Source organism: Pteropus vampyrus, unplaced genomic scaffold (genome assembly GCF_000151845.1).
Source record: "Pteropus vampyrus isolate Shadow unplaced genomic scaffold, Pvam_2.0 Scaffold104, whole genome shotgun sequence".
Classification (NCBI taxonomy): Eukaryota; Metazoa; Chordata; class Mammalia; order Chiroptera; family Pteropodidae; genus Pteropus; species Pteropus vampyrus.
In genome coordinates, this window is record NW_011888885.1 from 1509625 (window position 1) to 1525038 (window position 15414).

The 15414-nt window shown below is 40.5% G+C and overlaps 1 protein-coding gene across 1 annotated transcript in view; it reads left to right on the forward strand.

Annotated features, from left to right (window-relative positions):
- Positions 1-10: 10 nt before the first annotated feature.
- The window catches only part of MMD (monocyte to macrophage differentiation associated), a 25478-nt gene continuing 10074 nt past the window's right edge, over positions 11-15414 (forward strand). The window contains exons 1-4 of the mRNA XM_011365008.2: positions 11-302; positions 7709-7790; positions 11009-11169; positions 14071-14145. Of these exons, the coding sequence (XP_011363310.1) occupies positions 277-302; positions 7709-7790; positions 11009-11169; positions 14071-14145 (344 nt within the window). The 5' untranslated portion in view covers positions 11-276. The remainder of the gene's footprint in view (positions 303-7708; positions 7791-11008; positions 11170-14070; positions 14146-15414) is intronic.

Consider the following 15414-nt stretch of genomic DNA (forward strand, 5'->3'; position numbering starts at 1 on the left):
GGCTCCGGGGAGGGGCACTGGTGCCCGGGGGCGGAGAAGCTGGGAGGCGGGAGGCGCCGGGGCGGCTTAAGCGGCCTCCCTCCCGCCCCCAGCTGCCGGGTCTGGCCCCGGCCCTGTCCCGACCCCCGGCCTGGTCCACTCCGTCCCTGCCCCGCCAAGCGGTCCGCCGGGCACCGGGGCGGCCTCCGGAGCAGCCCTAACCCATGAGGGCCGTGCACCCGGCCGCCAGCGCTGACGAGACGGAGCTCCCGGCCCTCGAGGAGGAGCGGAGAATCAATGCAGTTCAAGAATCGATTCCAGCGGTGAGAGGGAAGGAGCCCACGCGCCGCTGCCTGTGCCGGGAGCGGGTCCCAGATCCCATCTCCTCCCTCGTGGGTCCTTACTCCTCACCTGGATCCATCTCCCCTGGATCCCACGCCTTGGCCAGGGACCAGCTCCCCGGGGATTCCCCGTCCTGCTCTCCCTGGGCGATCCCCTCCCAACGAGGACAGTGATCTCGTTCCTAACCCGGGTTCCCCCCTCGCGATCTGCGGACCTCTGATTTGCAGACCCTGGACCCCGAGCCTGCCCTCCTCCCAGAGGATTGATTCCATTGCTCGCCCGGCTTCACGCCTTCCAGTCCCCATCCAGGCGGGACTCTTGCTCTGAGGAACCGCAGCCGCAGCGCTGTTCCTTGGTCCTCAGACCCTGGCTTCTCAGACCCTGGCTTTGGCTTCCACTCCTTACCCACAGGTGGAGGGCCCCGGGCGCTAGCGGAAGGAGGGCCAGGTAGCTCCTGCGCCCTGCAGCGAGATTTGTCGTAAAGCGGGGTGCTGGGCGTTTTGGGTGCTTTGTCTGAAAACTGCCCTAGCAACAGGGAAACTGAGGCAAGCTCTGTTGGTTTAGCTTGCTTGGCTACGTCGGGGCCTTGTTGGCTCTCAGTCTTAGCGTCGCAGGGCGGTGCTATTTTGGGCACTGCGAAGGGGCCAGTTAGCGTTCTGGTGTATGATCTGCTGGTGGTGGGGCGCCGGTGTTAGGAAACGAGGAGGAGGAACCAAGGAAGCGCCACCGGAAGGCTGGCCGGCTGCTCATTGACTGGAGAGCTGGTGAGAACGCCAGCCTGGGGAGGCACCGTGGCCTTAATCCCGACTCTGGGTCTCTGCCATCTAGCAATAGATGGGGGCTGGGCTTTGGTTCCGAGAGGAAACTAAGCTTTTTTTAAATTCTTCGTTTAAGTGGGTGAAAGTTCACCTTTCCTGTGTTTGTGGTAACTCTCCATCCTTTTGTCTGAATCAGGCAGCCGTCTCCATTCCCAGACCTTCTCCAGCAGGCTAGCTAAATGTGCAGTGACGGGGGAAGGGGGGAGGGGGGATTTGAAGGAAGAAAAGGAATGCATGAAATCTTCCAGGGAGGTTATTGTTGAGTTTTTAGGCTCTGCCTTTTATTTCAAAACTTTAAAGTGCCTTTTTTTTTTCCCCTTTCCAACCCCCCAGTCCCTCAATGCCCTCTCACCCATTAGGTTTATTTCATTCTTCCCCCTAGTCCCAAAGGCTAAAGAAGCCAAAAAAAAGCATAGGAAGAGTTGTGGTGGACTGTACCATCAGAAGGGCGATCAGTCTGAAGACTTGAATGAACTTCTGAATATTGCTCATCAGGGTGTTGAATCCCTGGCACTGTTTCCCCAGTGGGAACATCTTATCAGTGCTTCTAAAGGCAAAAAGGAACCATAATGTTCTGGCTCTAGAACATGAAGGCAGAAATGAAGACTGGAGGCTTTAAGGGAGAATGTAACATGTGTTGAGACATGATTGGCAAAGCCCGGTGCATGTGGTTTGTTTGATTTGGTTATACTTCTGCACATCTGTGCTCTTCCTGTTTTCAGAGAACAGTGGCAATATTCTGTGAAATTATTCTTCCTTATTTGATTAAGAGTTTGTATTTCTCTCCGATCCTTTGAATTCTTCTTTAGAAAAAGAGCCTGTTTTACTCTTCATTGCACAAACATTCAAAGTGTTAAGAAAAAGAAATAAAAAGAAAATAACAAAAAAAAAGTGTGGAGAGAAATGGAAAAAAAAAACAAACTTCATTAAGGATCCTATCATCTCAGCTGATCGAACTCTCTTATTTCTGCTGGACCCTAACCTATCTCAGCTATAATGTGATTTTTGTGCTCTATTCATTCATTTAAAAATGAAAAATACAGGAACTTTCTTTTGGTATGGCATAAACTTTGTACTTTTCTCAGTGGCCGCACAATATCAATGCTATTTAACAGTTTCTTGACATCTAGACCCACCTTGATTTTATTTGAAGACCGAGTGATCCCATAATTTCTTATTTTTGTATTATAGACTAGATTGGTAAGATATGTCTAAGGGTCAATTTGAACTTGGAAATAAAGCCTGAAAATAAATAATATAACAAAGTCCTGGTTTTGGTGGTCCAAACAGTAAAATGCTGAGAGTACTGTTCGGTACCTCATAAAGATGTGTTCATTTTATATCTTTTAAACATTCAGGATAGTTAACAGGTAGATAAATTATAGAGGAACAGAAGGGAGGGATAGGACACACTGTCTTTGAACGCATGTGCTCCTTGTAATAGATTTATCAGGACGCAATCAAATTGAGCATTTGATTGCTGTGAAAACATTTCATGAGACCATAGTTTGTGGCTCAGCCTCAATTTCAAGAAAACCTGAACACCCTGCTGGTTTGTTCATAACGGAAACTTGGCAGTCATTGTGGCTTCAGATCAACTTCTAGTGTTCTGCCATCTCTGTGGAGGAGGGCTGTAAGGAAACTTAGCCCACTGTCCTAAGTGGAGGGCTTTATGCATACATGGCTTCTCAAACAGCTTGGGATATGAAAATCTCCACTGGGATGCAAAGCGTATTTTATCTTTCTTGCTTTGTCACTTCCATATTTGTGCCTCCCACCGTAGGGCTTTCTCTCCCTTTCACAGCATCTCTGATTAGAATAACTGCTAACATTGATTGAGTGCCAGCCTGTGCCAGGCAGCGGCTGAGTGTATATTACTTATCTCATCCTCGACGGTAACCCTGGAAGACAAATTTCATACCCATTTACCAGAAGAGCAAATAGGGTTTGAGAATAAAAAGGAACTGGCCATAATTACATAGCTAGGAAAGAGCAGATCAAAGTTCAGGTTCTTGTCCCTTTCATCATCCATGCTCCCAGTTCACCACATTCTGTCTCCTTGTCCACACTGCATCATCTGTATGTACAATGCAGAGGCCTAGGCACACAGAGCTTCTATTACATCTTGGTGGATACTCATTTCTCTAGCCTTGCGACTGAAAATCCAAGGACATGGATGCCTTTTTTCATCAGCACCAGCCTGGTGACCACTGGTTAGCTTCCTATCGAATATGAGATAAAGCATCTTATTTTAAAGCAGTTGGAAGTCTCTCAAGCTGCCTGTTGGTTTTCTCAGAGCGTCGACTCACAGGCATGGGGTAGTCAGTCTCCTTATATATGCCTTCTCCCTTATTTAATAATTAAGTTAAATGACTCCCACCACTGTCACCACCTCTGGTAGTGAACACTTTTTCTGAACATCATGCTCATTTGTAATATTTACTGTGCACAGGGGTCGGCTTACATTGCCCCATCAAGTGATGGTGAAAGAGCCCTTGCAATGTCCATAGCCTGGGCCTTTAAGAATTTTCTTTTTATGCGATTCAGAGTTCTTTTGGCTCTAAGACAGTATCTTTCTCTTTGTTACATACAGAACCTGCTGAATCCCCAGTGAAACCAATTAACAGTGGGATATCTCTTGGTTAAGATAAAATAATTGAGCAGCAGGCAGAATTCTGCCTTTCTACTCATTCAGCACCTACTTATTAAGCTTCATCAATAAGCTGGGCATTGTGCTTGGTGAACAAGAAATGGTGGACAAGACGGCCTTCGTGGAATTCACGCTACTGTGGAGGAGAAGATGAAATTTAAAAACATGTTAAAAAGATTAGATTCTTATTAACTGTGATTGGGCTCTGGTGGGGAGAGAGGGCTGAAGTGATGCTATAGGTAGGATGGTGAAGAAAACCTGAGGAGGTGACATTGGAGCTGAGCTTGATGAGTGAGGAGAGCTGAGCGTTCTGGAGAAGAATGTCCTAGGCAGAAATAAACAGCAAATGCAGGCATCCTGAGGCAGACAGGACCTTGGTGGTTTGAGGAGCAGAAAGGAGGTGGTGTAGATGGGGGATGGAGAATAAGGAAGTTGGACTCTGACACTGGAGAAGTAGTGAGGACCGGACCACTCAGGGCTGCGGGCCACTTTGAGAAGCCAAAGGTAGACTTTAAATTGGAGTTGGGTATGTGATGTGGTCTGGTTTTAATAGACTATCGCGGCTACTGTATGAAGAAGAGTTTGTATGGGGATAAGCAGGAAGACCAATGAAGAGAATTTGTATTTTTTTCAGACACTCATTACAAATTTTTATTGATTTATTGGCTACAAAATACATATATTTTGTAGGACTAGCAATTCTAAATCAATTTAGCTTGATTTACTATTTCTTGTACGGAATAGTCATTCTATTTTTTTAAATATGTTCTTTTTTAATAATATTTTAAATTTTTCAATTATAGTTTGCATACAATATTATATTAGTTTCAGGTGTACAACATAGTTATTAGACATCTGTGTAACTCACAAAGTGATCACCCCAGTAAATCTAGTGCCCCGACACCGAACATAGTTATTACAATATTATTGACTATATTCCTTATGCTACACTTTGTATCTCCATGACTATTTTGTAACTACTGATTGAGAATTTGTATTTTTATAGACCAAGGATGTCAGTGTCTTGATTTAAGATAGGATCTGTGGAACTGTGGAGAGGTGGACTGATTAGAATATATATTAAAGGTAATGTTGACAGCACTTGCATTTGGAGAATAAGGAACACAGGAATCAAGACATCTGGGATTTGATGATCTTAGGCCCCTGAGATCTGCCGGTGGGGTGCAGATGTACCTTCAGAAGGCACAATGCCTTGGGCTAAATTTAAGGTGTGCTAAGGAGTGTCCCTAGGTCACTACCTGTTCTTTCTCTCCTAGTTTTGAAAGCAAGAGAGAGTGTTGAAAGTGAGGAAATGAGTGAACAAACGCTGCCTAAATAATAGCTTTATTAAGTTCCCATAACCCAAGACTAAATTGCCATTCCGCATACCCTCGGAAGCACACTGGAGACTCCGTTCTAGCGTTAGGTCACCATTAGGGTTACTCTGCCTTAAACAGAAGTGCCCTTCCATTAACGGGTGCTATTTTCCGGAACACTTGAGAACCTTCCTCATTCTTTTTTGAGGTTAGAAAATAGGCTCAGTGTGTGGGAGCTGATTTGCATTTTACATCTGCTTTTCCATTTAGGTCTTAGGAGTGATTTCTTCAGGAACCTCTATTTGAGGCTTTATTGTACCCTGGCAGATCAGGGAGGGATGGAAAAATCGCATTGTACATTTTCCCATGAAACAGTTGTGCCACCGAGCCCCAAACAGGGATCTGCTCCTAGCACTGTTGCTTTTACCTCTCCTTATTACCTGATTTTGGCTCTGTCCATAATAGAGACTACCTTAAGTCACATGGGTGGGATATTTTTCTCTAGCACTTCTGAGTTTATTTTTAACCTGAGTGATTTCAGGTGGGCAGGGACAAACATGGACACCCAGCTTCTTTGCTTTTAGGAGAAAATGTGCAAGTCTATCCCTGCTGCTGTGCAATGGCTTATTTTTAGACTGGGCTGCCAGAGATATAAATCGCTATTTTAGTCCGCAGCTTGGTGGTGGGTAGACAAACCCTACTTACAAAGCACTCTCAGTTTTAATCTACCCTGTACCACCTTGGAGCCTTGCTCTTTACCCTTTAAAATTCCTAATAGGGTATCCTACTTATAGCTCTGTTGTTATGTCTCAGAGTGATGATGTGGTAGATCCTTGAATGCTTGGGACAGTTTTAAAGCATTCTTCCCAGGAGTGTTAATTATTTTCCATTTTACTAATAAGAGCTGTATAGCAACACTCTCCTCCCTTAGGAAATTAGTAAAATTATTTAAAGGATTATCAAGGGAGAAAAGATTTATCTATATGCGAGAATAGCTTGGATAAATTCTGAAGGCGTTAACTGCACCTTCTCTTAAGCAGTTTTCAAGCCAATTGGTTATTTCATTCAATAAGTATATATCCGCACATTAGTTAGATAGCTAACCCATCGGTGGTCCAAGTGAAATGACTTCACTGTCCCAAATTCATTCCTCAGTGGATTTTCCACTTGAACTCTATATTGAGTTCATAGGGACTGCCATTTTGTTTTTATTTATTTGTTCTAAGGATAATGGGCCCTTCTCGCTTCAGGGAGAAAGTGCTAGTCTTTTGTTCATAAACTGGCACTGTTTAGAATAACTTGACCATGTGCTTTAGCCAATTTTTGGCTACCTGGCTCTGCCTGGTGGGCAGGTTCAGCCTGGTACCATGTTTCATTATTTTAATTAATAAGGTGTGACTAGCTAGGACTCCTTAGTGGCAGATAACCAAATCTACCCCTCCAAACAGGCTCAAGCAGAAGGATCATTTATTGTGCAAAACCTGTTGACATCTTGCAGCCTCCACACACACGAGCGCAGTGGGGCCTCTGAGACCTGAATGCTCTTAGGGCTCTTTTACCTCCGTTTGCTTCCCTGCATCTGTTTCTTTCAGGCAGCTGCTTTTCTGTGTTCCCGAGTTTACATCTCCCTTTCTCCAGAGAACAGACAGACTAAACCGGAATCCCTCATGACGCATGGCATGGGAATGGGTGGGGTTTGAGGGATCCTCACCTACACACTGAAATGGAAGAATCCTATTTGTCAGTCAGGTCCCACAGTGTTTATGCTTTTCACTGTGTCGCTGATTGCCACAAAGTTAGCCCTGATGGAAGTATGGAAAGTGGGTATGTGTCACAGATTTTGATATGTATATACATACACACATTTGTGTGTGTGTGTGTGTGTGTGTGTGTGTGTGTGTGTGTGTGTATAAATTTTATAGCCAAAATTTCTGATACTAGTCATGTATTTGGATTTTGAAGCAAACTTAATTCAGGAAGGATGCAGGTAAAAACATACCTTTTATTAAGGTTGCCTAGAGGCAGCCAAGTATCATTTTTTTAAGCTGTCTGGTGCCAGAACAGATAATATAATATAGGGCAACTAGTTGGACAGGCTGGCTAATCATGGAATGCAGGGTTTAAAGATCTACATGTAAAAAGCTTTATAAATTTTGAGAGAGAAGATAGAAACTTTTCAAATGCATTGTATCCCTTTTCATTTAATAGCAGTTAATAGAATTGTAAAGTTTAGAAAAATTCCCATGATTTGTTTTCTGTTAAGAGTTAAGAGTTGGTTATGCCTTTTAAAATTTTTATTTTAGTGTGTGTGGGAGGGTACCAGTTGAAGGAGGTAGATTTGGTTTCTGTTTGCTTCGGGTTGGTAGGTTTTTCTTTGAATAAAGTGAAAGAATACTTAATCCAGTAAACTAGGGCATTTACTTTGGGATTATTGCTGTTGGCTCAGTTTATACCTGTTTAGTGGCTTCCGTTCTGTTCTGTCACTAGGTGTTTCTAGCAGTCACCTCTTCATTTAGAATAGACCAAAAAACCACTGGCAGGCTTCCCCACTGTTCTTCACACTCTGTGAGCTATTCTCACATGCTATCTTTTTGTTTCTACAGGTTCATGAACCACAGGGCCCCAGCCAATGGCCGCTACAAACCAACTTGTTATGAACATGCTGCTAACTGTTACACACATGCAGTGAGTATGTGTTTTCTGCCTTTTCCATCCTTCCCAGAAGGCTTTGCTGGGAGGAAGGAGCAATTATCTCCAGTAACTTCTGCCTGATTAGTTGTATTTACCCATCTCTGTGACCCTGCCTAGCAGGGTATCAGTGCTGGGTCATGCCAGAAGCTGTGAGCATGTCTAACACTTTGAGTGCTCTGACCTACAACCAGCTCTGTCCATCCTAGACTTGCTTTCTCTGACAAGATCTTTAAAAGAATAATAAAAAGAAGTACCCTAGTTATAGGAAAACCAAAGATAACTATTGATGAAGACTGTTACCCCTGGAATGAAATGAATTTTGCCTTTTAAAGATAATTGTGTTCTTTTGACAAGGAGAGTTCACGAACCGTTGAAAAAGGTGTTTTTCTTTCTTTCTTTTTTCTTTTTTTTTTACTTAAGTGATCTCTTGAAACAGGTAGCCACACCTTCCCCACCCCCACACTGGCTACTGCTTCTCAGAGCAGATGTTATTCTATGTTGAAGAGAAAGCTGATCTAATCCTTAAATTCTTAGTTATTTTTTTCTTTCTTGTAAGCGCAAAACATTCTCATTATAAGAAACTTTGAAAATACTGAAAATGTGTAAGAAAGGCAAAACTATTTCATTATTCTCTTTGAAAGGTGCCTTTAGTGAGACGTTTGAAGGAGAAATAGTAATTGGTGTATAGTCTGAAGACAAGAAATAGAAAAGAAGACCAATTTACTTCTTTAGTGGAGTGTTTAAAACAGGCTAATTTAATTATTTTAAAGGCAGTGTTAGTACAATATGTAGGTTACATATATATGTCATTAGAATAAAATTTGCTTGAATTTAAGTTGTGCCTTTTCATTTCTTTAACTCCTTCCTCAAAGAATAGTCACAGTGTTTGTGTAAAGGAAACATGATGCCAAATGACCTAGTTTTCAGTGGATCCCTTTATAATCTAATCAGTGCCATTTGGTCATTTTGATTTAGCATAAATCAAACTTTATAAAGCACCTGTTTTATGTATTACAGTAGTGGGATTTAGTTATTACTCAGTAATACTGAACCATTATCCTAATTTATCAGTGAATGTCCTTTTTCCTTAGGTGCTAAAAAGATTTTTAAATAATTAATATGCTAGAATCTTACTAAATTTTTTTTCTTTAGAAAAAAATTAGTACTTGACATGCTTGTCCTGGATTCCACAAAAGGGCTTCAATAATGAAATTTAGAGTAGCCTCTCCAGCGGACAGTCTCTCTGGACCCATGGCTTAAATTTTGGAAACAGGAAGGATTTAGTGGAGTTCTTGAGCTGACCCCTGTTTTTGCCTTAATGACACACGCTCGTGTGAAGTAAGTTTCCCAGCAGTAGAGGATCAAAATGTTGAGGGTCCGAACTTGGTTTTAAAGAATGCATGGCCTAATTTAATTGTCTTCTATAACTGCCAGGATATCCATCTTTTATTCTTGACTAAATGTTTGATGAATTTAACAGATCTAAAAGTAAAATTACTTCTGAAGATAATTGTCCATAGGCCCATAAGAAAAAGTTATGTGTGTTTTTATGTGTGTAGTTAAGTCTAGGGCAGGATTAGAATAAAAGAAATATGAAAGTTTCAGTAACAGTTTATATGGCTTGTTTCTTCACTCATGCTCCAATACACAACATCCGTCATTTTCTCAATTTACCAACTACAGAACAGTGATAAAAGTTTCAGATATAGTGCCTTGTTAGTTTCCACACTACTGACCAATAATAAGAATCAATGTAGTGTTTGTTACTTAGCATACATTTAAATATAATAGTTTGGCTGTTGAGAAGCACAGCTCACCTTTAGGAATAATACTTACTTGAGATGGACCTGAATAATCCATATAATCCCGTAAGTTATCTCTTTTGGATATGTCACAAATTAAGGAACACTTATATAAAACAAAGTAAAGGAAAAACTGAAAAAACATCCTTGTTAATTTTTTAGAACAGCAAATGTCATCTTATTAAACTATATTCCAGATTTTTGAATTTTAGCAAGCAGTAAAGTTTCTAAAACAGACAAAACAAAAAACTTCTGGCATCATCATTTTATTAAAGAGGGGCTACTTTAACATGAAAAAGGTAGAAAAGATATAACCTCAAAATAAATTAAATTCTATTTTATGAGAAACTTACTTTATTGTCCTTAATTTTCTCATTTCGTCTAGGCCAGTGAAAACTTCGGCATTTGAAAATTCAATGCCAGTTTTATCTAGGGGACTTAATATTCTGTTGCAAGAGGACAAAAGTAGATGTCGGGGGAAAAGATAAGATTGCCAAAGGTTGCATTCTTTGCCATGTATGCTTATTCTAATATCTAAAGTAGTTCATTTCTCCTTAGAATGGCTATTATAAAATATTTACTGTCCCTCAGTTTTACTGTGAACCTAAAACTTCTCTAAAAAACAAAGTCTTTAAAAAGATATTTGCTAGTCATAGTCATATTCATATAATAGACATGGCAATTTATGTCCATATGTAGTATAAAATATGGTGCAGAAATCAAAATTCCAAGAATCTGGTCTTATAAAATTATCAAATAGGTGGGAGTGGATTATCCTTGCTTACTTGAAAGGTGCTATTAAAAATGAAATAACACCAAAACCCTTTCACTCTGCAGTAGCTCCCAAATTGATGGGATGTACAGATGCGAACTAAAAATCAGGACATAGGACTTGAACAATTGTTTTTTTGTGTATGCTGTGTACATTATGATACACATAATGTACATTAGGATAACAGGACTTGATTCATCCTTTTATCCTTTGCTGAAATACTGGAATTTCAGTAGCTCATGGGAGAAACAGGAAAGTATTTAAAAATCAGGACTTCCCCTGGAAATCTGGGTGTATATTTGGCATTTGATATTTTAAGTACCTACTCTAAAACACATAGAGAATAGGATGAATTGTGTTCTTGTTTAATGAAATTAGGATAAAGAACATGGGTTGCATTCTTTACTGTATGTACTCATTAGTGGGCCTAACTCCTGGACCCTGAACAGCAGTGCTTATTTTCCAGCACAACTGGCAACTTCACCTGGCTCTCATTATGATGATCCAGGAAAGGCAAATGTTTGTTTTAAAGTGAGCTTTCTAAAATTGTCCCCGGTAATTCTATGTATTTTTAACAAAGGTGTCAATTCAGTAAAAGCCTGGTTGTGTGCTCTCTTTTTCCTTTCCCTTTCCCTCAGTTCCTCATTGTTCCAGCCATTGTGGGCAGTGCACTCCTCCATGGGCTGTCTGATGACTGCTGGGAAAAGATAACAGCATGGATTTATGGAATGGGCCTCTGTGCCCTCTTCATCGTTTCCACAGTATTTCACATTGTATCATGGAAAAAGAGCCACTTAAGGTACAGTGGATTGCACACTGTTTCAACAGAGCAGAATGGTTGACTCGGGCCAGCCTCCCATATGGCATGTTTTGGTCAAGTGAAGCAAGGGAGTAGACACTTTCCTGCCTATAGTAGACTATAGTGCTATCTCATTATTTAGGAAATTTTCTGTCAATTGGGCAGAGTCCGAGGACCCCTATTTGTATCTAAGAAGACTGAGTACTTGAAATATGATTTCCCCAGAATTCTGTTTTCCAGTCCATCAGGGTAGCTCACCATGTCTAAAACATCTGCCCACTGTTGTGCTGTCACCTTCCTGAGCAATATCTCAAGTTCAGACTATTTTCTAAAGGCCAGACCTCTCAATCAACTGCCCACATGCCCCAGGTACAATTTATTCAATTTGTCTCAAAAGAAAGTGGGCCTTTGCTCAGAAACCACAAACAGAACCAGACTACTTCCCCAAGACTTACAACTTAAAATCCTGAGACCTATTTGCTGATGCTGTCAAGCACACTAAGGACACTCAAAGAGCGTGGCAGCTGTAGGGTTGTGACAGAGTACCCTAAACAGAGTCAGCAGTTGGCTCGAGTCCTGGCCCTGCCAGTTAAACCTTGCGTAAGTCACCTGATCTCATGGAGCCCCGGTTTCTTTATCACTAAAGTGAGGATAATAATACCTGACTCACAGGGTTATTATGATAGGTGAATGAGATAATATGTGTGAAAATAATTTGAAAATGACAAACACTCTAGGACTATGAGCTGTAAGGAGGTATATTACAGGTTGGGTTTACTGTCTTGTGAAGTTCAACTTTCGAGTTAGGTCCTGTGTAGCTATTCGAACAAAATTCACATATTTTGCTCCTATTAGCTGTCAGGCATTTCAAACGATACTGTGGCACCTAGCCTCTCAATGAGAAGGACATAAAAGCATTCCTCCTCTGAGCAAAGGATTAATTTGGGGGAATACAAAGGGAGCAGTGCACCATTTAATTGCTTATTAAATGGATTCTACACAACCCAAAGGGCGATTTTTTTCTCAAAAAGAGGATTCAGAGCAGACTTAGAGTGACTTAAAATAATATTAGAATATATCTTTTGGTTATACAGAATGTCCCCCCAAAAATCTCAAACTAGTCAATCTAATATTAAAAAGACATATATTTAAAAGCAGGATTTGGGGTTCTTGTGATATTATTGGTTTTTCTCACATGTGGAATCATAATTTTAAGGGCTGGATAGATCCTTAGGGATCATAAAATCCCTTCATTTTCATCTCAGGAAACTGAGGCTCAGAGAAGTTGCCTGACTTCCCTGAGTCAGTGATACCAGCAGAATCTGATCATCCCAAGACGTCTGACTCTTAGTCCTGAGGTTTTTTTCACCTTATCCTTCACAGTATTGCTTATAGTATGCAGTCTGCTACCTTTGCCTATAAGGTGACAGTTCCCTGGGCTTAAAATAAAACTACAGCATTGCATCATGAGGGAGCTCTGGGACACCCTCACAAGAGAGCCTCAAAAGTACCTGTCCTGGCTTCTCAGGACACACCATCACAGAGCCCAGAGGCCATTGCACTTCATTATCTTCTTGGCACAATCCAACACTTGTGGTTCCTCAGCTGACTTGGCTTTGATGTCTGGATTTCTGAATCAATAGAGTTGTAGATGCTTACTTCAGTATCCAGGACCTCCCTGCCAATGGCTGGAGAAGAAGGTGTCATAGGAACCAGACTCTCTTGAACCTTGAAATAGCACTGATAAACTCATAAGCCAAGTGTGGATTTTTGCTCTGCCTTAATTTTTTTAAAAAAACATCCAAGTATGTCCTTAAGTAAAAGAGGGAAGGGAATTTGCATTTAGTGAGTCCCTACTATGTGTTGTGCACATGGCCACATTATCCCATTTAATGTTCACACATACTCTGTGGTAGTGATGGTATTATTTCTCTTTTACCTGTAAGGAAAGTGAGGGTCAGAGAAGTAAGTGAGAGAGCTTGAATAAAATTGCAGGCCTGATTTTACCTGTTGTAATAGTGTACAACAATCTAGAAAGCAGAATTAGAAAGGCACAAACCTGGCTAGTAATCAGTCATCCAAGGAGTTTAAAAAAAGAAAAAAAAAAAGGCTCTCCTCTATCCCATGTTCTAGCCTTTTCAATTAGAATCTTCTAGAGTTCATGACTATAGTTTATAAGCTCCCCCAAGTGATTTTGATATGCAGTCAAGTTTGAAAAGCATTAATCTGGCATTTGCTTTTTTAAACCTGTGACCTAAATTATTTTCATTTCTTCACTAATGTGGTTAGTGACTAACACTAACCATGACTGAAAGACCCTCAGCCTGCTTTGGTCGACATTGTGTGTGGTGAGGCAAAATCTAGTACAAGTGCTTCACCCCTCAGACACTGAAAATGGATTCATGACAATGCAATGCATGCCTACTTTAAACTATCTCAGTAAAGGGCAGATTCTGTCTAGTCCTTTTTGTGAATAGACCTCAGCTCAGTGAGACAAATCTTTGTACATTTCCTGACTTCTCAGTTTTGGAAGGAGGAACTTGCTTAGAAATCCAGGTGGCCACCACCTTCTTCTGGTAGCAAATATTTTTTTTTTATTTGTTTGTTTTGGTTTTTGTTATTGCTCTTAGTTTATTTTAACTACTTCAGAGCTCCTGATTATTTTGGGGTTCCATCCCTATATCTTATACATAGTATCTCTTGTATGTGCAATCTTAAAAGTAATAAAAAGCTTTTACTTGTGGCTTCATATTATTGAAAATAGCTGTTCGACTTCAAAGACCAAGTTATAAAAGCCCTGAGAAACTAGAACAAGAATAGATACCGCAGGATAGTGGAGTGATAATCCAGTTTGAAAATTTTCTGTAAACTTTGTCTAACTTGGCTTTTTCTCCCCATTAGGACAGTGGAACATTGTTTTCATATGTGCGATAGAATGGTTATCTATTTCTTCATTGCTGCTTCTTACGCTCCATGGTAAGATACAGTCTTTCTATTTTGAAGATAATGAGGGTTTTTTTAAATACAATTCCTCAATCCGTCTTTCTTCCCTACTTTCTGTCCCTATTCCCAACTATTTGCCACCCCCACCCTACATACTTACATACATGCCTTTTTTTTCCATTTTGATTTACTTCGGTCAGATCGCAAAGTTTAAGGGGAGAATGTTGCTATTCATAATGTATATCTGGCATTGGATTGTTCAAGAGAAGGGTTAAGTAGCATGGTCATGTCTGAAATACGTCACACTTGCCTTCCATCTTCTTTCTGTATACTTCTGCTGTTCAGAATATTTGGATATCTAATTGTTTAAGTGGAAATGCTATAAATATGTATGAGGAAAACAAGCTCCCTTTTGAAATTTATACTGTTTGTCTTCGATTCCTTTTACAGCACAGTAGCTTCTACACATGGAGTGCATTTCTCATTTCTTTAGCTATGTGAGTAAGAGAACTAGCCAAATTCGTCAGCTATTTAAAATATCTTGTAGTCTGCTCAATTTCCTTGATCTTCCTGATCTTTTGGTATAGATCAGATAGAATCTCTTGTTGCTTGAAACCGTAATTAAAGAAACATTAGTTTTCCGTATCAAGATGTGTTCCAGTGTTAAACACTTGAAATCCATATTATGCCATCAACTATTGTGGTCATTAGAAATAGGAAGCCTCTAGATTCTAACGCAGCATCCATCATGCAAAAGAAACCTAATTATCTGTTGGAGGAAAAAGCAAGCGCTTTTTCTCTGCAGCACCTATTACTAAATTATAGGTCTGCATTATATTGGAGGGAGAACATTTAAAGGCTTTTGTAAAGTAAACCTCAATTTAAAATAAGTCGATAAAAAATTTTAAATGTAGGCTGTGGAATCAAGCATTTACAGTAGACAGTTTGTTCACATATCGTTTTTGATACACAGGTGGTACTTTTTTCATTGGAAACAGTAATTTTGTAGTAATAGCCAATCAGGACAACATTTGTTGTTTCCTCATATCCTTAATATGAAATTAGTACCATTGTATTTGCAATGTTTTAAAATTCAGGCTTCACAAGAGTCCATGGTTAAATTCATACATAATGTCTTCTATATTATATGTTGGGCTAATTCTTCTCATGTTCTCTCATGGCAGAGAGATTGATAATAGAGACACTTGGTCTATGTATTAGGTAACTGCTGTGGTTATGTGATCCCAGTTCAGGATTCTGTTCCGGGTTCTCATTAAGCTTTGTAAGTAATTTGCTCCCAAA